Consider the following 23,585-nt stretch of genomic DNA (forward strand, 5'->3'; position numbering starts at 1 on the left):
TCAAGTTACATTTCAGTGAGGACAAACACACAGAAGTCTTGCAGGAGATCCACTTGTAGGAGTTAGGACTCTATGAAATAGGGCTATTAATGTTGGAACAGGGATTTCAGGCTCATCAGACTTCAGCACTTACAGACAGACCCTTGACCCAATTGTCAAACCCAGTTTGACTGATAATACAGGAACTCAGAAAGCTCATAATGTGGAAGACTTGAGAGCTATTGCCATCAGTACAAGAACAATCTTGGATTTTAGCTTGTTTTCTGGCACCACAGTGGAGGTCAGCAAGAACCAGCTGTTTCAAGGAGTTAGCAAAGGGACACACCCCTGTCATCCCTCCATTTTGTTATTTGAGTATTTGCTTGATGTTTCTTTACATTTTTGAAGTTTTGTATCTCAGCATTTTAAATCTATATTCAAGTAAATAAATTACTGGCCTGGGCCACAGAACTGCTGAGCACCTGTATCTGTTACTTATATAGGTGTCTGACTAGAGGCTGCCACAAGGCCTGGAAGTGCTGGTTTTAGTGATGACCACGGACTGATTGCTAAATGCTGACAAAAACTGAAAGTCAAAACACAGGAAAACACAGCTCTATTTTGAAAAGATTAATTAGATAAGCTGTGGTGCTTACTTAAGTGTTTCCAAACATTTGCCCTTTCCAGTAGGTTGACATAATGATATATCTGTGCAGTAAGGACACCATCTCTATAGGGTTACTCTCCTCCTTCAGAGGAATGTGTTAAAAAATTATGCTATTTTGCTATCATTGTTCTATCAGTATATTGAAGCTGTGGTAAAACAATGAAGCAAAATGTCATGTATTTAGAGATACCACACAAGAGAACAAGCTGAGGTGCAAAGACAAAAACAGTTGGAGGGCATCAGGAGGCCCTTCCAGAAAGGGCAAGTCATGTGAAAGTGAATATTCTGAAAAACTGGGCAAAAGAATGATCAGATTTTAAAAAGTATAAAGGTCTTATCTTCTTCTCTCTGATACATGTAGGAGAAATATTTTTATATGAGTTACTAAATTTAAAATATGGTTGGGAATATAGTTGCCAAACATACTGTATTCCAACTGATTGGTACCTATACAATAACTTTGCTGCAAATACTATACCTGCAAGGCTTCTGCAGATATTCATTTTGTTTCTCACTTGCCATCTATACAGATGTTCTGCACATTTTCAGAATGTGTTCTCATCTTACAGGCTTTCTAACCTTGCAGATGATTAATGCATTTGACACAAAATAAGTGAGAGAATAAATTATTTTCTATTGTTATCCAGAACTTCAGTTAGGAATTTTGCATTTTCACTGTTTGTTGATGCCATTATTACTCAATTCAACAAAATCTCTGCAGCTTCTTGCCTTGCAAGGAAAATGTCGTACCTGAAATCTGGTAATGGAAGTTTACTTTTTCTTTCTAAAAGCTTTATTTCTATATCTCACAGAACTTGTGGAACTTGGGAGTGTTACTTATTATCAATATGAAAGAAATTCTCTCTTTGCTCTCTGGGTTCAGAAAAAAAAAACACATTCAAATCAGTTTTGTTAATTATATTTTCAAAATAGTTGATAAAATAGAAGGGGAATGTCGTTCTTGAAGAAAAGAACCATGAATCTCCTTACCTATTCATTTCTATTTTCACTTATGCCATGATTTCTATGTACTTTTATCTGTGTAAAATAGTGCTCAGTCTAATCCCAATGAAAGAAATCAAATTAAAGCACCAATGCCATGCAGCTTTATGGGGGGTTAGATATAGTTCTTAGAGCTAGTTTGTCTTACTCATTTACGTCTTTTGTGATTTTTCTACAGACAGTGTGCACGGAGCTGTTTTGAGCATTTAACGTGCTAATTCTTCTCCTCATGATTAAAGTCATAAAACCGCGCTGACCCAAAGGAGAGGCATTATGAATGTATAATATCAATTTACATGTGTTCATTAAGCCAAACAGTATTGTGCTCTTCTAAAATGGAGATGTTAGTCATGTGGGTTCATTGTTTGCATCTGAATGCGACACATCTTACAGCACTGCTGTGGTTTAAAGTCAGTTCATAGTGGCCAAGTTCTCTAATGAGGTGTGAAGAGTGAGGCTTCACACTTAGTTAAGGGACTTTGAGTTATTTCTTTGCTGACAAAATACATACAAGGTGATTATGTTTTCAAGAAGTTACTCTTTTACAAGGTTTTATTTTCTGATTATTTAATCGATTGCTTATAGAAAGAGCCAGCAACTCTTCTGGCCAGTTAAGTCTGACTTGAGGATTTAGTTGCAGTCATTTTCCTGTGCATTTAGTCCTCTCCATATCTAAATTATTGCCTTTCCAATTCTTCCCTATAAAGATTTTTTAGTTTAGTGGAAAGAATGCTATTTGGAGGGGCAGTTTGCTTGCTTCCCTGTTTTCAGAAAACATTAGAAGTAGAATGTTCTCTTCCCCAACACACCCCTGTAATCATAACCTGCTAACTCATTACTGGGCATTTTCTTATCTTTTATATCTAGAAAGTACTGGTGCTTGCTTGAAGTGACTCCAGATACTTTCAAGTCTCAAGGCTGCCTAAATAATTCATCTCTCCCATCATGTTAACCTTCGTTGTAACCCACTGCCAGCACTGTGAGTTTTGAAGGTGATTTTGTTAGCCCTGGTGACCTTAGACACACACCCAGTGATTATTGTGATTTGATGTATTGCAGGCTCAGTTTTGCTAGGATCAATCTATGAGCAAGGAGTATTTTGGCTGTTATGTTTGTGTTAACCTAAATTGCTTCAGATTGAGCAAAGGCTGGGTTCCTTGCTTGCCATCCTTAATTGCTTTTGTAATTATATTGATTTTTCCATGCCAGGTCAATATTGGTAGCCAGAAGCTGTTTTTTGAACTGGCTATGTCATCTTGAGTCTCCATAAATATGAAGATAATTGTAAAAAGCTTAAGAACGGTCACGGTGAGGGTTTGAATCTTTTCTGTAGGCAAAATACACTTTAAATTAAAACAAACCAAAAAAAACCCAACCAACCGAAAAAAGCAAAAACAAAAAACAAGCAAAACACCCCCACCCCCCATTTAAAAAACAACAACACCAACCAAAACCGACCTAGTTAGCTACCAGTTATTGCTAGCAAGCTAAGGGCTTCAGACTAACTAGTTTGAGGAATGGTTGTAATGTTCATCCCATTCATTTCAGTTAGGAGCAGAAGGATAATATGAAGTAGCAATAATGACAGCCAGTGCCTTCATCATGAAAACTCTTCTAACTAGAGAGCCCAGGGAGGAAGAACATGTCAAACCAAAGGAAGAAATATGTCCTTCAGTGTTTAAAAAATTCTCCATTTGTCTTATCCATCCATATTGACTTGAATCTGAAGTCCTATGTGAATTCACTGATCTAAAGCCAAACCTAGCCCAAAACACGAGAGTTACTCTTTCTCACATATTGTAACAAAATGACGACTTTCCAGGCTGGAATGTTCCAGGTAGATTCCTAATTATAATTGCAGGCCGGCTTCCACCTTTACTTCCACACCTCAGGGACAGTTTGAGGCGGCTTTGAAGGTCAGGCCACATAACAGTCTGGTCACACGAGAGCACTCAAGGGAAATGGGGTTCTGGAACTCTTCGAATCTTTCTTTTCTATCTGTCTTTCCATCCTATACCATCCCATCATCATTCAGACTTTGTTTTGCCAAGAGACTGCCACTATATCACTCCACTGTGTGCTAAAAGCAATGATTTTTTTTTTCTTGCAAATTATTGTCACAAAGGATATTAGTGTAAAATTCTGTTCATTAATCAACCAAAATTTAGAGTCCACTGGTGTAATATCCTGCTGTGGATCTGTGAAAGTACAGAAAGGCAAATATTTCAAATCGCCAAGTCAAAGCATAGACTATTCTGTCCTTGAGAAGCAAATCAGAATTCTGAACTCTCACCTCACGGACAAGAAATTCCTGCTGTATTAAAGCCAAGACCCTCCTTTGCACTAAGGCTGCTGGCTCATGAGAATGGCCTCACTGCCCTTCCAGTGGCTCTGCCTGTCTCCAGATGAGTTGGGAGTCATGAACAATTCTCTGCATTCCTTTTCCAATGTTGTTTTTTGCTTCCCATCTGTTCAGGAGTATTTCTTCCCTCTCCCCTCAGCTCATGCTGTTTGGAGGATCTGCATATTACTGAAGATGACTCTAGTCGAGTCCATATTATTGCATACCTAAGAGATGATGCTTTTAAACTGGTAAAACAACCTCATCAGCGTCTGCACTTGCCTCTCCCAGCTTTTCCAACTTGACTTTTAAAAATTCAGCGAATATAATGCTGTATTCTTCTTTGAGGCTTTCACTCACCATTCTGGAGTTGAGATACTGATGATGTTGTTCACAGATTTCACAATATGTTGTGGGATTTTTGTCTGATTGAAAGGGTGTTTTGAAGCATGGTAATGTACTTATGGGTTTGAAGTAAACTAGTCTTTATAAAGCTTCCATCGTGGGACTTACATTATGTTAATGGACTAGATTACAGAGATCAATCCATCTTGAGTTTGTTCTGAAAATATGCATCTTGGGTTTTTCTACCTCTTTTGTGTCATCCCAGACCTTGTAGTGTTGTTTTTATTGACTTTGTGTGTTGAAAATGCTCAGCATCACTGGAAACTGTTTTGAATCTTTTATTATTATGTCAAGCTGATCACTGAATGAAACTTCATTGAAGCTGATGGGCTTATTAATATTCATGCTTCATTCACAATAAATGCAGCCCGCATGCCTGTAAATCACTGACAGCTGAACAACACCAGCCACACCTACAGCACAGGGACATGGACAAGAAGTTGGAGATTTAAGCAGAGTGTGTAGGAGGCTCTGCTGTTGGTTCAGATAAAATGTTTCTGAATGTGCAGAAATGACAACCTAGAAAAACACTACAGACTTCTATGGAGAAGATAAGGCCAGAAAAGCAATGTAAACATATTTTAAGGAAAAAAAAAAGGAGCGAGACCTGTTCTGTGCACAATTCTTCTTGGAAGGAGACTTGGAGCCACAAGCAAAGAGCTAGTTTCTTTCTGGTCTGGATTCATCCTCTTTCTAGGGGAACAAAACCTTCACATACGTAATGTGGAAATAAAAGGCATTGCACCTAATAAATACTTCACTCCATCACTGATTTATCTCCTTAATGAAAATAGCCTACAAACCTCATCTTGGCTCAACTTAAGTAAAAAATGGTGATGTTAATAGCAGAAGCGACTCCAGTTTCTGAGGAGATAAGTTGAAAATTTCTATTAACCTTGAACTCACTTGGAACATGAAGAAAGAAAAAAGAAATATTTTTGTTTGAAACTATTTTCTATTTCTAATATCCTGGAGGAGAATACTTGCATTGTCTTAAGTACTGTAAACTCTACTGCTACCCAAACATGATCTTCTTGGGGGGGAAACTGAGATTTGTACTTTACTTCAGGACCACAGCTCATGGGCTCAGAATCGTAGAATCATTTCAGCTGGAAGAGACCCTAAGGATCATCGAGTCCAGCCATAACTTACCTCTAGCACTAAACCATGGCCCTGAGCACCTTGTCTAAATGCCTTTTAAACCCCCCCAGGGATGGTGACTCCACCACTGCCCTGGGCAGCCTGTTCCAATGCCCGACAACCCTTTCCAGGAAGAAGTTTTTCCTAATATCCAACCTGAACCTTCCCTGGTGCAACCTGAGGCCATTTCCTCTTGTCCTGTCACTTGTCACTTGGGAGAAGAGACCAACCCCCTCCATGCTCCAACCTCCTTTCAGGTAGTTGTAGACAGCGATAAGGTCTCCCCTCAGCCTCCTTTGCTCAAGAAGATGAGCACAACAGAGGTTTCAGCAATTTTGGCTGCTGCCATGCTACCACACTTCTTGAGAAAACTTCTTCTTCAGCTCCGGGAGCTGGATACTGGCTCTTTACTTTGGAGCCTGTCACCCTGAATTGTCCATATTGTAACTACGAGGTAGGAGAGGGAATAAAAATCTACCTGTCTTGGCAGAAATCCAGGGAAAACTTTGGTGGTTTCTGCCAGAAACAGAAGACTTCTGAGACAAACTGGCAACAAATTAATTAGACCAACTTAGGCTTGCAGGTTAAACTCAAGGAAAGAAAGCCAAAAGTGTTCTAAGAGGCTGTGGAATTTACTGCAGAACCCGAGTCTTCTTGCATCAGAAGAGGAAGCAGTTATCAATGAAGAAAATGGAAATGGCTTATCACGAGCATATGAATATGTCTATGTTTAGTATGCACTACAGAGAAGGAGATTTTGGTCCGTCTCCTGACAGATGGTTCTGAGTTCATTCTTTTTAGAATAAAACTGATTTCTAGAATGAGCAAAATTAAAAATATTGAAAAAAAAAAGAAAAACAGTTTATTGTTGAGATTATTAAATCTTGGCCATAACAGGTAGGTAGGTAGGTAGGTAGAGAGATAGCGAGACAGCGAGATACATAGATAGATAGATAGATAGATAGATAGATAGATAGATAGATAAAAGTACTTGAAGTTAAGCCAGGTGCCTGGGTAGTTGTACAGACATATGAACTCATAATTGCTTTGGATTTATTTGTGATAAAATATGGAAGATGAATACCTACAAAGTGTCCTGCAGTGTCAGCTTATGGAAATCCATTTTTAAAAATGAAGCACAGGTCATCAAAGGGAAGGATCTATAAAGGCAACTGATTGCGATGGACAGATTATCCTGTCTGTAAAAGCACACATCATTGTAGCTACCTGCTGTGGTAGTTTTCTAGAAAAGGAAGCAGAAGATAAAGTGAAACAATTTTAATAAAGGGTTTCTAGCTGCTGTGGTGTTTTGGCTTTGAAGGAGAGATGGATGCTTGCTTATTTGCTGAGCACTTTTGATGAGCAAAAGCAGTATGAAAAAAATAGATGCAAAACAGGAGGCAATGTATCTAGTGAAAACATACATACAAGGAAACTAGTGGGGAGAAAATAAGCTTATTTTGATGCTGAATTTACTCTAATGCATTACTCTAACAGTAAATGTAAAACATGGGATGATCTAAGAAGCTTTGTCATTGTAAAGCAATCATCCTGATCAAGTACGGATCCTGTACAGCAGTGATAAAAGGAAAATACTTTATTAAACAGCTAGCTCACCATTTACCTGCTGCAAAGATGCAGTAAGTCCTCTGAGCCATCAAGGAATTAATCATACTCTCCTCAGTTCGGAGCCTAACCTGTCGTTCTGATGAAGAGATAAAAGCTGATTCAGTGGGTTACTGAAAGCAAGTTTACAGGAGGATTCCCGCTTGCTAAGGGATAAAAGGAGCCGGAGCTGTTGTGGCATGAGAAGGCTGAGCCGCAGGGCAGGAGGAGGCCAAAAACACACACAGTGTCCCCACTGCGGTGGAAAAAATACGGGGAATGATGTACCGTGGCACACTGTTTGTTTGACCCAGGTAGTGTGTGATGCATGCTAGTGTCTGAGTGGAAACCGCTGCATCTGCCAGAGATCCATGGTATGCTGAAGGTTTCTCACTGTACCCAACGAGATACAGCCTGTTTAAGAAAGAGTCCAGCACGCATGGAAAAGGCGCGCAATGCTAGTCTGTTCCTCTGAAAAAAAAAGGAGTAAGGCTCCAATCTGTCCAGCTCTACAAATAAACAGCTGCATTATGTAAAACTCCTTATTACAGAGCAGTTCCTCGGGAGTTCAACAGTATTGCCAAAGCAGTGGATAGATGGGCAAGCGGAGACATTTCAAAGCTGAGCACAGTTTAGCATTTCCACAGTTCCTAAGGGCTCTTACAACCGCTCTTGTCTGAGCCCGTTTCAGACTGCCTTTTCTGTGGGGCACAGATTCTGATATTTATACTTAGAGACAAATATTAGTGAACAGACAAATAATATCAATGTGGAGTAGCTATTTACAGCAAATGCGTAAGAAGCATTTCCGTCAGGTTTTGTGCTGGAGAACAGGAGTGCATAGGTAGCGTGTCCCCGCAGTGCTTCGTTATATTTGTGAGTCATAAAGGCTGCAAAATGCACTGCACAGTTTTAACATCTATCTGTAGTAAAGCTCGTGTCTAGTCGAGAAAGCTTTGATGGGAACAGATGCTGCCTGAGGAAGACAGAAAGGAATTGATTGATTAAGAATGGAGAAAGTGTTTAGAAATAAAGAGATGCTGTTTTGTTTAATATGAATGGGGACAAAGGTTCCTGCCGAAACTCTGAGACCTCCTGAGGACGGGACTCGGATACCAGAGGAGGTTGGTGGTATGGCAGATACACCTGTCCTAGAATGCGGTACCACCGCTTGTTATTATAATAAAGGCTTTTCATTTGCAGCAGAAAGTTTGAAATATGAAAAACTCAGAACACAACATAGGAATGACTTCCCAACAGTAGATGATGATGGATGCAGGTTGCAAAACCTAAAGCAGAAGGAAAGATGTGAAAAAAGTAACATGTAATTCTTGTGGGAGGCATTTCTTTCAGTGCATTCTGTCTACTGACTGGTAGTCAACTTGGTTGGGTTCCAGTGAAGAGTTACTGAAAGCCAACAAAGAAATCTTAATACCAGAATCAAAGATTTTAAAAGTTTCTCTCTTAGCTGAAGGTGCGGAAGTTGAAAGAACTTACATGTTAAAGCTGATGGAGGTAGGGAGAAGGGAAAGGAGTGTTCCTTATGGCTCTTCCTGAATCCTAAAATACAGGAATCCAGAAAGGATATCTTCAAGTTGGACATGGCCTGTCTCAGTAAATATCAAAGAAATGCGAATCTGAGAAATGGTAGGAACTCATTCATTGAGATCTTTTACAGTTTTCTAAAGGGTTGTGAAATAGTCAGGAAAAGATGACACTTTGGGGTTGGTGATTTGAAAATGTCTTGAGATAAATGTAGCGTACAAATATTACTATTTTTAAAGAGTTTATATTTCATAAACACCTTCTTTCTGCTGGCATGGACCTTGTTGCCATTCTAGATTTCACCGCTGTGACAGAGCAGAAGCGTTGTTACGATACGAAGTGGGTGAAATCTATTGTGCATCTACTAATACTCTTCTGTTAGACTAAATGTTTTAAGTTCTTTATCCGCTGGGCAGCTGGAGCTCTAGGGACTGTTAAAGCATAGACACTACACAGGCCTGACCATGAGTTTGTGCACAGGTGGGTCTAGATGAAAATCCAGTGGTCTGGAAGGAGCTTTGTGTGCATGAGTGTGGATGAGAGATGCAGAGAAACACCACAGCAGCCTGTAGGTAAACGGCAAAGAAACTCTGGAGAAGCACTTGAAACAGAACACCTGGGGGAAAAAAAAAGCCCAAAGAGTGCTATGGAACAAGTGCCACACAGGAAATACTGGGAACCATGAGCTGCGAGGAACATGCTTTCCTTCATTTGCATCATACTGAATTTAGGACAACAGAACTGTATGTATACTATTCATAAATAAACATGACTGCGCGTCAAAGAGATAACTGACTTATAACTGTTTTTCCCCACCTATGTGACCTCTTTTTTTTTAGCTTTCTGTTTGGGTCCAAAGGATATCCATAATTTGGATGGTTTGGGAAATAGTTCAACAGTGTGAAACAAGCAAATCCCCATAAAGGGGAGTTTCATGAATAGAGTTTTGCCTTTTTCCCCCCACCCTTTTCCTCTCTTCACCTGATAGTAGAATGACTTAATACCGAGTATCGGGGCTACCATTAAGTGACTTGGAGAAAACAGATTAACAGGTAAGAAATGAGCTATGTTAATGGAATATGCATTATAAAAGGGCAAAGCAGTCCTTTTAGACAAAGTCTAAGAAAAGGGGTTATATTGTTTTCATGTGCTGTGCCTACATATAATTTATAGGAAAATAAAAATTTACTAATTGTTTTTACACCTGTTTTTTTTTTTTTTTTTCAATAATTATGGGCTTGCTAAGGTATGGAAGTGACCTAATAGTTACAATTGTGACCTCTAAGTTATTGCTAATTTTACTGTCAGTATATGCTTCATGTCTGCTACTTAATGGTATGCTAATTGTACAGCAGGATGTCACATTCTCCAACATACAGATTCCCTATTTCAATTACAGCTAAGTAAATCTCCATTACTAATGAGTAAGCATTTCTTTTCCATGTACATTTGCATTATAATGGACATTTTCTTTATGCACTAAAATTATTCTTTCCTTGACAACAACTATATATTTTATTCTACAGTAAAGGCTACGACGTGATGATTCATTCCTTTCTGTTGGGTTTATCTGTATTTAAATTGTCAAATGTTCTTGATAGCCTGACATTTTATGTCCCATGTTATTTTTCTGCACTTCTAGAATAAATTTATGTATTTGCTTTAAGACAACCTACTTAAGACAATCACAAAAGAAGTAAGCTTACATGTTGGTCATAAATTAAGCTGTATTTTCAAAATGGTTGCATTGTTTCATTTGTGTTGCTGAGAAATCTCAACTACTCATGTCCAATGCAAAGTGACCTTTATAATATAATGTTTGGGTATAAAGAACAAGTGATCACAAGTGACCCGTATCACTGCAAGATCCCACTCTGCCTAACAGAGCACAGCTCTCGGCTATTAAATACAATCCCCCAAACAGACGTTTGCTGCCCTGCTGATGCAGATCCCCACACATGCAACAGGCAGCTGAGCAGAAAGAAGGGCAAGGCCTCTGTTACACCTTTGCTGCCGGATCCGTGCCCCAGGGGGGTTGTGGCTGGTCCCTGGGTGCCACCGAGCCCTTGGGTTTCTCTTCACCTGCCTGCACAGTGACCCGAGGCCTCCCCTGCCCTGCCTCGGGAATTAAGGCTCCTGGCCCATGGAATCCCATGCCAGAGATCCTTCCTTCATTCTGCATGGCCCCTGGAAAACGCATCAGCTTTTACATGCAAATAAGGACTGTGAGTTTTATCGGTGAAGCCATAGATTAATCTTTGATAATAAGCAGCAGAGAAGGTGTTGCTTTGATTTTGGTGGGGCCAACACTTCGTGTGTAGTAAATGATGTTACATGGATCTTTTTTAGATGCCCAAAGAAGGTTTATATATCAAAGAAAGTGCATTAATTAGCAACCATTAATACTCCTGACAATTTTTAAGTTGGCCTGGTGGTGGGTGTGTATATGGGGAAGAAGATGGGTGTTGGGTTCTTCTAATGATATAAGTACATGGGATGTTTTAAAGGAACAAAAAGTGGTGAAAGCATTAGTTAGCATTCCAGAAATGCAGGAGGAAATAATATGCAACCAGGTGTTAGAAATAACAGATTGATTTCCTGGTCACTGTGCATGATTTCTTTCTAGCCTTGTGTATATCCTGATAATCGGATGGCTTACAATATAGATACAAAGTTTGTTTTGTTTTTATTTTGAAAGGCCTACGGTATGCAGCCTTTTTCCCAGACAGCAGCAAAAAACAAGGTGAACAATTTTTGCACTATGTGGTTTTGAATTCTGTCATATTTTCTATTGCGTTTCTGTCTTCCATTAGGATAGCTTAGTTTACTATATTAACCACCCGCATCATCCATATCACTTCCAATTCTTAGTCCGCATTCTGTATGTATGTAGTTCGATGATTTTGCTCTCTGCTGGGGCTGAGCGGTGGCTCACACGGTACATGCGGCTGGAGGCGGTGGTAGGATGGTTGTCCTCTCGTCGGGCCTTTTCGGGGTGGCTCATGACACCTGGTGGTGGATTTTCCAAGTGCAGACTTAACCGTGTTTGCAGCTGGCGGAGAATTTTGACCTGTCCTACCCCGAGCACTGACAGTCAGAGTTTGAGCTGTTTAAAAGAAAATGCATCAAAACAAAACGAAACAAAACAAAAGTGTCGGGAGCACATTCTCATCCCGTTCAAACTTATGTCAACCAAGAGAAGCAATAACATTTCATTGTCGTTGGAGTAAAACTAATGCCTCTGCCTATTGAGGTCACTAGTGTAGTGTTGTTCCCAAGGGCTATGTACCTTTTTATTTATTAACTTTTCAAATATATTGCATAAAGGAATGTTTTATATATACCTATGCACTAAATATACTGCATTAAACTAAAAATCTTTTCTCTGAAAAACCTCGGTGATTATATTCAGTAATAATGATGTTTTCAAAACTTTACAGTGTGAATACTGAAGGAAACTTCTGGTGTTTTATTTAACAGCATGGTTTCTGGCTTAAGTGTATGATTTTTCTTGCCAGCAAGTATATTTCTTTATGTTTATGAAATTCTACATCTCTTTGCCAGCATAATTCCTAACAATGGAATATCTGGGATTTATCAGTAATTAAGTAGTATGAATAAAAATTAAGAATCCTGATTTGGTGCTGAAATTCCGCAGTAGCTGGGACCTATTGGGGTCTTCTCTGATTTTTATCTGGCTAGATCTTTAATCAAAACTGATTCTTTTTCTTGCTTAATTGGCCCTTTACTGCCATCTGATTATTTTTTAAGTTTCATAAAAAAGAGAAGTATTATGGTTAATATGAAAGAAATACAAAGCAATACTTTATCCTGATTTTTCTTCGTCTACAGGCAAATAAAGTACATCAACAATGCAGTATCTTTAGTTGTTTCTAAAATATCATAAAGAAAGGGCCCCCACTGGACTTTGTGGAAGGGGAAAGATTTGGTGAAATGAGAATGCGTTCATGTACCCAAATTTAGTGCTGTTGTTGTGCTGTTCTGAGAGATACAGAATTGGCAAATAAAATTAAATGAGGGGAAACAATAGAAGAGTCAAGTTACACTGTTAATCTGAACAACAAAGGAGGGCAAATTTCTGCATTCTAAAATCGTTGTTTAAGGGTTATTTGAGTTTTTTCCCCCTAAACTTACTGCTCTGCATTCCAGCATCCACAGTGTATAAATTGCAGTGTAGGCAATCTGGGTTGAGGCTGTTCCTAACTCTCATATTTGTGGGGGCTCTGGTCAAACGAATTATGTCCACACACAACGCGGCTGCTCTTCAGCCGAAGGGACTGAAGTGCCACTTTGCGCAGCAGTTGTGACGCTGCCCCGTTGGAGGAGACCTCTCACACAAGGGCTGTAATGACCGCAGTTCCCAGGCACGGCAAAGTGGAAATCAGACAAATGCCAGTTCTGGCACTTGGTGGGAATTATTAAGTCCACCTTCACAATATGATGTTAAAAATACCTTGATCAGATTTTTATCGTGATCATTTTTTGAAGAATAGGAATAATTTTTTTCAGAGATCTGAACCCATTGAAAAGTGTCATTTGACATGAAAAGGCATTGGGAGTCTTACCTAGGATATGACAACTATTTTGTCATCTAAGCGTAGGGAAAAGCGTGGCATTTCATATAACAAACAAACATTTAACGGTGGCCACTGGCAATTCTGCTTGGTTCTAGTACTGTAGATTCCTAGAGCAAAATTCTGCCTCCAAATTATATGCATGCCGCTCTCATTTACTTCAGCAAAGCTTGTGCGCATATTTCAAAGGTCAAAATTTGGCCGCTGGGGCTGAATTTTCAAGGAAGAGTGTATTAAAGACATCTGTGCATCAGCAGAACCATATCCTTTGTCTTCTCTAGAACATTTCAGGAATAAGCCTGGTGCTACATGGCACTGCAAGTGAAACATTTGCTATTTTTTGAATTGCATTGGGATTGCTTAGTAGAAATATTTCTTTCAGTAATAAGTTCATGATTTCTTTTATTTCTTGTAACTTTGATGCTGAAAAGTTTTCAGTTTTAAGAGAATAAAGACTGGAGGGGACCACCCTTCTGAAAATTACAGTTGACAATGTACCATAACAATCAAAACAAGGGGAAATAGTCCAAGGAAATAGGTATGGTCTGTCAAGGTGCACAAACATTTGTTTGTAGTCTAATACAGAGAGGTCAACAAGTGTTTTACACAAAAGTAGAAAACAAACCCACTTTTCATTGTGGACAGAGCTCATATTTGAAATTGTTACTAATCGGACACTTGAAAAAGCTAAAAGTTGGCATTCATATTCTATTGGAGTTAGTATGTATTAAACTGATGAAGATCTTTAAACGTGTAGGTTTTCCCCTGTTTTTCAAACATTATACACTTCTTAAAATGTTTATAATGTCTAATTGCTGCTGGATTTCAAGACATATCAATTTTGTTCTTAGTTCCTGCAGATTTTGACAGAATGTCATACCAAAATATTTTGTATTTTTTGTAGGACTGGGAAACAGAAAATCATGACTGGTATTGTTTTGAATGCCATTTGCCTGGAGAGGTGTTGATATGTGACCTGTGTTTTCGTGTGTATCATTCCAAGTGTTTGTCTGATGAGTTCAGGCTTAGAGACAGCAGTAGTCACTGGCAGTGCCCAGTTTGCAGGGTGAGTACCTCTGAGATTTCATGTGCTGATTAGAGGATTGATATTCATTAATAGATTCATTAAGGTGTCCAGATGGTGTGGCCAGGTTAATGGATAAAGAACTGAATATTGAAACGATGGTACATACCTAGAGCATCTATACAGAGATACCAAAATGTGGTGCATGTAGCAGATGGTCATTTTTAAGAGCCCGGCAAGTTTTACTTATGCATTTGAACACACACAGTATACTGTGTGGGAATGTGTGTACGTATGTATGCCACGTGTGAATGCAGTATATTGTGGAAATCTTCAACATGAGTAACCAAATTGCTGTATAAGATGCTACTGTTTTTATTTAACATCATTTTAATGAATCATAATGTATTTTTTTGTATTTTGGTGACTGCATTCTTAATATTTTATTGGAATCATATTTTACTTTATAAAGCCACAATCGTGTTACTGATGAGGGCAGTTTCAATAAATACAGGGTGAAATTCTGCTTCTCATTTACTTATATGTATTCTATTGGTGCAAAAAGGCCAATATGGATTTCACCTATAGCATCCATAAGTATATTGCTTTTTCTTTAAAACTGCTAATTTAATGAGTATGGTAGGGAGACAGCAAAGGGTATTTTTCATATAATTTCCAAGAATGAGCAAGTGTGTTGTCTACACGTCATTAGAGTACTAAACATTCTAGTCAGGATGCTTACTGGTACCTGGCCTTGAACCAGCCCAATACACCTTCCTGTTCTCATGTCTGCATCGCCTCCCCAATGGAGAACATTCCTAGATTTCCGTAAATTGAGGGAAATAACGCATCTAAATGTTTAAGATAAAATTAATGCCATAGAAAAGCATAAAACTGCCAGTTGCGCTGTGCCTTGGGTTGCAGGAGGGAGAGGGAGTTCCCTTGCTGCAAGCCAAGCTGTGGCTGCGGGGCAGCAGACTGGTGGTGCTGCAGGGAGCGGAGGCTTCAGGCGCTTCCGAGTTCAGAGAAGCGGTTTTGGAAACACGTGGCTGGTTTTGTGTCTAAACAGCACATTCTGACTGCTGTTACCTTCGAACCAGCTGTGAAAAACCTGTTGTCTCAGATTGGGAGCTCTCAGCGTTTAGGGAAATAGCAGGAAAATCGAGCCTGCCTCAAGAGAGTGGGAAGGAATGAAGAAGGAGTGGCAGGGAAAAAACAGTTAAGAATGAGGACGTGTACTGGATTTCTCTATATTGATTTATTAGCGTTTAATCTAGCTGCTCAGTATTACCTCTGTTAAAAACAAAAGATGTCCACGTAGAGGTGAATTGCTTTCAGATTTTTATATAATTATCTGTATTAATTGCTGGTTCTCATAGTAAGTATTGCTAGTTCTTATAAATAGTTAAAATTAGATAAACTGGTTCCAGTCTCCACTCTAGTTTACCAATAATTTTAGATGACACCCGGGGAGAGTAGGGAAAGTAAATGGTTTAAGCTACCTTGTATAAGAAGATGCATATAACATCTATCTTGTAACAGGGATGTCGTCAGAGTGGAAATGCTGAATCATTGCCTGAAATATGCACAGATACGTAGGGTCGTCAGCTGTGAGAACAGTTTGTCTTTCATTCTGGAGCCTTGAAATCCTTTATGGCAATAATATTAAACAAATGTTTATCTTGAAAACAGTCCCATGAAACTCAGACCATGTGCACTGTGTCTGTCTTTCTGCATATTGGTTCCCTTTTTGTTATACAAAGACTAAGGAAAGATTTTGGGGGGCTCTTAAATACTTCTTGCCCCAGAGATCTTTGGCTTGCTCGGTGCCTTGGATGACGATCAACCTATTTTCATGAATATTGCCATTTTTTCCCCCTGTGCTGGCAGCTCCTATTTTCCTTGTAACTAATCCGAATTCCTTCAGCCCTAATTCTGCAAACATGGACTAAGGAGGCTCGCACAGCCCCTGTAAGCAAAGGAGACCTAGTCTGGCATGGGAGTTAGCATCCTTGTGTCAGGCTTCAGTATTCTTCCACTGCTTTCTCCCCACCTTCCTCAGAAACAACTGCTCTAATTTGCTTTTAAAAGCAAGAGAGAGGCCTATATTCAAAAAGCCATGGTAATTTGGAGAGCCCTGGCTGATGTCCAGAGGACGTAACAGAGCTTAACTATCTTGCATAAGGGCAATGGGATTTAGTTTGCATTATCAGCAGTAAATATGCATGTTCAAGCAAAGTAATAGCTGGGACAAAAAGAAGCACATATTTTCATACTTTATTCTTGTAACTGGACATAGCACTTTTCGCCTGGGGATTTCAAAGCTCTTTACAAATGTGAAGTAGAAGTATGTTTGAAACCTCATATATTGGGAGAAATAATCTAAGAACACTTCATTCTTATGTAAAGATTGCTTCTGTAACGCTGCCAAGGTCAGCAAGCCTTTGGATTATTAATTTCACAATTGTTGGTTGTACTAGTTCAATCAACCTGTGCAGCTTTATCTTGCACACTTGACTACTCAGAAACATTTTATAAAGGACATTGCCAAGGATTTGTTCATAACTTCAAAATATTTTTCCTCCTGTGACGTTTTTAACAGTCCCTTGCAAACCTTACTCTGAACTCTGTTTCCCTGCTGGTGGTTTTTTTCCACTGCATCCATAAGCAAGAATGTCCAGTTCCTGGTGCTTTTTTATTTAATTTGACAGTACTAGTCTGAATATTTTGTACCCTACATAATTCTCAGCAGGAGTCAAGAGTCAAAGAAAGTTCAATGCAAAACACATTGCAGAGAGTGAAAGTTTTCCCTGACTGCTGACTAATCATTGTCTTAAGTGAAATAAATTGGAATTATCAGCAAAATTCCGTATATAGAGGTCAGAAGAGAAAGACTCAATACTGAAGGAACTTAAGAGATTACACTCCCCACTCATGGAATGGCCCATTCAAGACAGAATTAGTCAACTTCATGTCTGAAGAATACAGAAGACTTGTACCTTTATTGCCACTCTTTGGTTAGATTAAAGGAGGAAATTAATTTCTCCAGCTGTTAGTTTAGCACCTAAAGACTGCCGAAAGTGCTGCAAAATTACTAGTGTTTTTTGGGAGGAAAAATAGATATATCCAAAAATCTGAACAGGAGAATATTGATCACATATTGGGATAACCGGCTCTTATTATTTCTTTTTTAAAAAATTCAGGTTTTAAAATAATTTTATAGAAAGGCAAAATTATGCATGATGACATATAGTTCATCCCAGAGGAATAGATTTTGAATTGTGAAACAGAAATAATTATTCATATGGTTTCACTTGACATCAAAATTTTTACAGTCATCTGATCAGAGATTGATCTTCCCTGCGTGTGCCTTGCAAAGAATTGTAATCAATTTACCTATCGTAGTGGGTGTTTCAATATTTCTGGAGTTTATATGTAGGAGAGTAAAGTAAACTTTAGAGCTTAAGATATTAACTGCTTTGCTGATAAGTATTCTATAGATAGGCTATTTCTGAGTTCTGGTACTATGCTAAGTATTTCATAGAGTACATAAAAATACACCATCATGCAGTTCACAATCAGCTTCAGAGAAAATTGACAAGTGAGAATGACAGTAGAAAGTTAGAAGCACAGGAAGATGAAGGTTACTTAAGTAACTCAAGGGCTTAGATCAGGGGATTTTAGGTACGAGCTGTCAGTCAAGATGGTTAATGTAAAATATGAGGAAGGAAGAAAATGTGGCTCTATTGACTGACTTAATGGGGCGTAACGGTAGGAGTTTGTTAGGTAACTGTATGATGAAACATATTCTATAAGCAGGATTTGGCACAATCGCACGTAACAGCCATGGATTGGTGGGTAAAGGTCCTCGTGTAGGACTGATATTGGGAGCACACAGTGCAGAACCTATGCCTGGGAGGTGTCAGTGCTCCGCAGGCCCCTCCCGTTCCCCTTGCAGCCACGTGCAGCCTGGAGTAAGGCAGGGAGCCGGCAGAACTGGGCGTATGGAATAAAGTCTAAAAGAATTTGTCCAGAGCAGTGAGAAGGCTGGGAAACCCCCACTTAGAGCTTCCTACCGCCTTCTCTGTGCGCATAAAAGCATATTTAATTCAGTTGATGCTTCATATTCAGAAGGTGCTTAATGCACCGTATGAGTGCAAACTAACTTATAGATTCATCTGTAACATTTCCAAAAGCACCGAATGCTTTTGAAAGTGTAGTTTAACTGTAGATGCTCTTGAAAGAGGCAGGTTTTAGGCCGTATTTTGCTCGTGCAGGTGCTTTTCCACATGCTGCTTTGGGCATACCGCACGCTGGTGGCTCTGAGACCCATCCCATGTGCCTACAGACCTTTCTTAATGGCACAGGAAACCTGAGGACCTGCGGGCTGGAAGTTTGAGAGGGCAGCAGAAGGAGTAAAGCTTTCCGTATGTAGCACCAAATTCCTCTGGAAATTTAAGCCCTAAAAAGATCCAAGGCCAGTGGGTAAAGCGAGGAGCTCCTAAAGAGCAGTGGGGAAATGTGTGTTAGACTCATGCACATAGTTCCCCTCTGCACATACACCCCTGGAAACCTGAATTGCTTCTGAAAATGGAACTGATGCTTTAGAAACATGAATCTGTCATTGAGCAGCCTTCACCTAATCTGTCACTGAACTGAACTGAAGTTCTTTGATGTGTGTATACATGTGACAGTTGAGAGAGGAAGGGAAAAAATATATTAGTTAAGGGAGTTTATAGGGAAACCTCTTTACGTGGAGAAAATTTAAGTTCAATTCTTACAGCTAGACAGAATGCCGGCACTAACCCCTTGCATTTCTCAGAGTTTCTCTGTTTTTTTTCTCTTCAAATGAAAGCTTGCAGCAGCTGCAGCGTAGTGACCATTGTCACCCTGGGGGCTGAGAGCTACATGCTAACTTGGGGTGCAAAGGATAGTCACTTGCATCGTAAACAGTGCTGCCGCAGGATGGAGTGCTGCTTGGCAGTACCCCGAGCTGCTGTGAACCTCGTGTGGTTCCTCAAGTCTTGTGGTGAACTCCTGCACTAGGAGCACGTCAGAATTACTAAAGGAGTCACACCTGCACACTGCTATGTATTGCTACCCTCTTTTAACACCTAACCAGTGTTATTAATCTGGAAAATTGAATGTAAACAACAATGTAAATCCAGCCTTCAGGTACTAGCTTCTAAGAAATAGCTGTGCCGCAGAGAATATATATAAGGTATTTCCTACGCCCACAGGCAAAGCGTGAGGTTGCGGCCTTGGCCTTCCACCTACCAAATCTCATTCATCTTCTACATGAAGACTGCTGTTTTGGAGTGTATTACTTTGACTCCTGCATCCCCTATGTAAACATGTATGTCTGACCTGGCCTCTCAGTTTACCGTAATTCAAAGCAGAAGGGTTGCAGGTTTCTCTAAAACTCGATGTGACTTAAGAATCATCCTTGTTGTGGGTTAACCCCAGTAGGCAACTAAGCACCACACAGCCGCTCTCCCACATCTCCCACACTCCCAGTGGGATAGAGGAAAAATGTGAGTAAAAGCAAGAAAACTTTTGGTTTGAGATAAAAATTGTTTAATAAGTGAAGAAAAAGAAGAAGAGAGAAAGAAAACAGAACAAACCAAGTGATGCAAAGGCAATCACTCACCACTCTCCATGGGTAGACCGATGCCCATCCAGTTCCTGAGCAAAAGATGGCTAATCCCCTTAAACTGCCTCCTCTCCCTCTCTGTTGCTGAACATGATGTTACATGGCAGGGAGTATCTCTTTGGGTAGTTCGGGTCATCTGCCGGGTTGTGTCTCCTCCCAACCTCTTGCGTACCCCCCGGTCTATTCACTTTGGGAGCAGAGTGAGAAAAAACAAAGGCCATGACACTGTGCAAACACTGTTCAGTAAGAGCTTAAAACATTGATGTGTTATCAACATTGTTTTGGTCACAAATCCAAACCACAATGCCATGTGAGCTGCTATGAAGACAATTAACTTCCTCCCAGCCAGACCTAGTACAATCCTATATTAAGATAATATCCTAGCAATAGGGCATCTATAATATAAAGATCCTGGTAATCTTTTGGGGCTGGATGGAATCGTAGCAGTTTCCTCAAAACACACTTGTACTTAAACAGGGTTTGCAGAGGGGTATCTTGGTAGATCTGACTGTGGGAAAAGATACACAGGGCATCTTGTCACTTTTACAGATTCACAAGCCACCATCATTGTTTTCATTTCCCCAAAGTAGAAAACTGAAAGACCCCATTTTCATTTATACTTGCTTCTATATCACTCTGACTATAAAGGGACCTGAAACAGTGTACGTTTCTTTGTGTCAGAGCAATATGAATAGGTGTTATGCAAATTGTACCCCCAATCTAGTATTATCTACTTTCTCACTTTAAGTGGCTTTAGGTTGACTTCCATGTGAACACTGCACATCTTCAAAATACACAATAGGGTTTTTTTAAATTAAAAAATTACACATTTTCCACTATAGCTTCCAAAGAATTTGTAAGTGGTACCTCCTAAAGGTCTAATCTTTGTTGGAAAGTGAATGAAGCGGTTGGATTATAACTTGCTTTCTACAAAGGGTGAGCAACCTTGCCGTAAAAAGACATTTTGCCGGCACATAGTCTCCGATTCTCTAAATTCATTACCTTTCAACATTTAGTAGAGGAAACTGGAGATGAAATTTTTCTTAAAATAAATCAATGTAGAGAACTGAAGGAAAAGTGGATACATTCAAGTTTGCCTGAATTGTCAGGTTAATGATATCATTTTCATTGATGCTTAAGATGATATTAATTGCTGACATCAGTAATGATACAAAGCCAGCTATCTATCTTCTCTCATGATCTGAAGGATAAGACTGTAAACCATCTATCTTAACACAGTCCCTTATGAACTGTCTTGCCCAGCAGGGCATGAAAAATGGTTCGCATGAATTCTGAAATACTTTCAAAGAATGATAAATTCAGAACCACGTCAGAAAAGGAGGTCTAGAAGGACCAGTGAGTGCACGTGGATTTTATTGTGTCCTGATAACTTTCAGTCTTCTAAAATGCTGTGTCATTCGCAAGCATAGGGCACTCCACTGCCTAAAAGCAGCGTTTCATAATGCAGATAATTTAGCGCACGTTTGGGTTTGCCTTTGCAGTAGCAATGTTGGTTTATGCAAAACTGAATGAGTGAATTAAATTCCATCAGAATTCATGTTCACACAGCAGGCAAAGTAACACATGTATATAAAGAAGGTGATTCAGACATATATTGCAGGGTAAAATCCTGTCTTGTTCCAGAGTTTGGAAGGAAGGTCTGGGAACCGTTAATGTTTTTAAAATAATGCTTAAATGCACTGTAAGTGTTAGAAAGACCTAGTGCTGGCCCTTTTCACAATAATTAATTTTACCCCAAAGTGGCAGTGTCCTGTCAAGAAAAAGCTACAGTGGTTTTATGCCTTCTGTAGTATCTCTATAGATTCGTGATTGAATGGCTATTTCAGCACAGTTTGTAATGATTCTATGCATAATGCTAAGCAATTAAATAAGCACCTTCATTGATACTGCTGTGTACAATTTTGATTTAAGAAGGAGGTAGTAAGTACAATCCTGAGATGTATAGGTTGCACATTTATTGTAGCAGAAGGGACAGCCTGTGATTCTCTGTGTCTTCAGTGTTTTGTAGGAGGGATGTAAGCAGAGGAGACACAGTCAAATCTTACCTTTTTTTTGCACTAAGGTATAATTTATACTCTTGCTCTGTACTCAATGTGTCTGCTCCCTCTATATGTTCAGAGTCATATATAAGTAATTTGGTAAAACATAGCACACTTCTAGTGATCAGTATTTCATAAGCCTAATACCTCTTTTCACTACTTATTAGGACATAGATTCTGTGTTTTTCTTGTGTATGCTAAGCAACAGTCATGTGCACAATTATGTGGATCTTGCTAAAGCCCACCAAAATTTGAAGACAAGTGTAACTGAGCCAATTTGGTCCACACAGTTTGCACAGGGGTGGTGACGTGAGGCTTGCAAAGGGGAGAGAACTCAGCTTGGCACTCGGTGCATTCAGAGGTGGGAGGAGGAATAAACATTTTTGCAGGAGATGTGAGCAGTTAGAAATCACATCAGGATAGTAAACCTGGAAGCCGTGGTGTTGTTTGGCTGTGCTTTTGTTTGGGAGAGCTGCTGCAGGCTGCAGCGAGAGGAGAGGGCGCGCTGCAGGCAGCTGTTGTAAGGCACAGCTGCCGAGCTGGGACTGGAGAGGCCGGCTCGTAGGAGCATCCGCAGGAGCCACCTTCTCTTCAGCAGAACGTTTTCTGTGTGCAGCGTTTCCCTCGGGCCTGGATTGACTTTGGAGGGTGGGGAGAAGTCTCTAGACTAGTCTAAGGTGAGGGGGAGGACTCTGGATCCTGACCTGCTAAAGAGAAGCAGTCTGTGTTCCAGAATCTGGATTAGGCTTTTTGAAGGAAGAACTACAAAAATCAACAGGTGCTGTGTTTCTTGAGCAGTGAAAAGTGCTCTGAGTTTTTACTGGCTGGAGCCTATTTGACCTCCTCCTAAATGGTGTCATTTTACCTACTAGCACAGAATTTGTAGATGGTACAGGGTATTATTTTTAAAATAATTTCTTATTTTACTGAAAGCATTAATGCCTTGCTAATAAAAAGACCATTACATAAATTTTAAACTGCTCCCTAAAATGCCTTTCTTTATTGCTTTATTCTAATTAGACACTTTTTTCATGAGAGGTTTTGACAAAGTATTATGCATACAAGTGGAAATAAAACCAGTAATTCTTCTGTAGCTGAAGTCCTCAGCCCAGATATAATTCAAAGCAACCAATACAGTTGTTGTGATGTGTTAGTGTTACTAATTTCTCAGGAAATAGTTTCCCTAAAAAATTGTGTGATATGTGATGCAAAGTTACCTTTTAAAATAACGTGATGCAGAGAAAATTTTTATTGGATGAATTTTCAAGTCGAGTTTAAAATAATAATATGATCCTGTTTTTCTTTGGCAGAGTATCAAGAAGAAAAACACAAGTAAACAAGAGATGAGCACATACCTGCGATTCATAGTGTCTCGTATGAAGGAGCGGGTGAGTCTGAAATGGGGCAGTTTATCCAAGTGTTGGGTTGCACTGCAGAGGATGGAGGGGGGAGGAGGGCGGCATTTTATTTCCGCTGTCATGAGCGGTATGTGTATTTGAACATACGCTTAACCATGTCTCATTGCTCGAATTAGTACCATTCTGGCAGCAGCAGTTTATGCCATGGGCC

General features: G+C 39.6%; 1 protein-coding gene across 12 annotated transcripts in view; it reads left to right on the top strand.

Annotated features, from left to right (window-relative positions):
- The window catches only part of ZMYND11 (zinc finger MYND-type containing 11), a 108,657-nt gene that overhangs the window by 65,735 nt on the left and 19,337 nt on the right, over positions 1-23,585 (top strand). For 4 of the 12 annotated variants that reach the window (XM_005498559.3, XM_065050492.1, XM_065050488.1 and 1 more), the window contains 3 exons: positions 11,383-11,427; positions 14,184-14,345; positions 23,327-23,404. In XM_005498559.3, coding sequence (XP_005498616.1) covers positions 11,383-11,427; positions 14,184-14,345; positions 23,327-23,404 — 285 coding nt within the window. Of the gene's footprint in view, positions 1-9,523; positions 9,737-11,382; positions 11,428-14,183; positions 14,346-23,326; positions 23,405-23,585 lie in introns of those variants that run through there. The other 8 variants (XM_005498561.3, XM_065050493.1, XM_065050490.1 and 5 more) reach the window with 4 other exon arrangements.

The sequence above is a fragment of the Columba livia genome, chromosome 2, assembly GCF_036013475.1.
Source record: "Columba livia isolate bColLiv1 breed racing homer chromosome 2, bColLiv1.pat.W.v2, whole genome shotgun sequence".
In the NCBI taxonomy this organism is placed as follows: Eukaryota; Metazoa; Chordata; class Aves; order Columbiformes; family Columbidae; genus Columba; species Columba livia.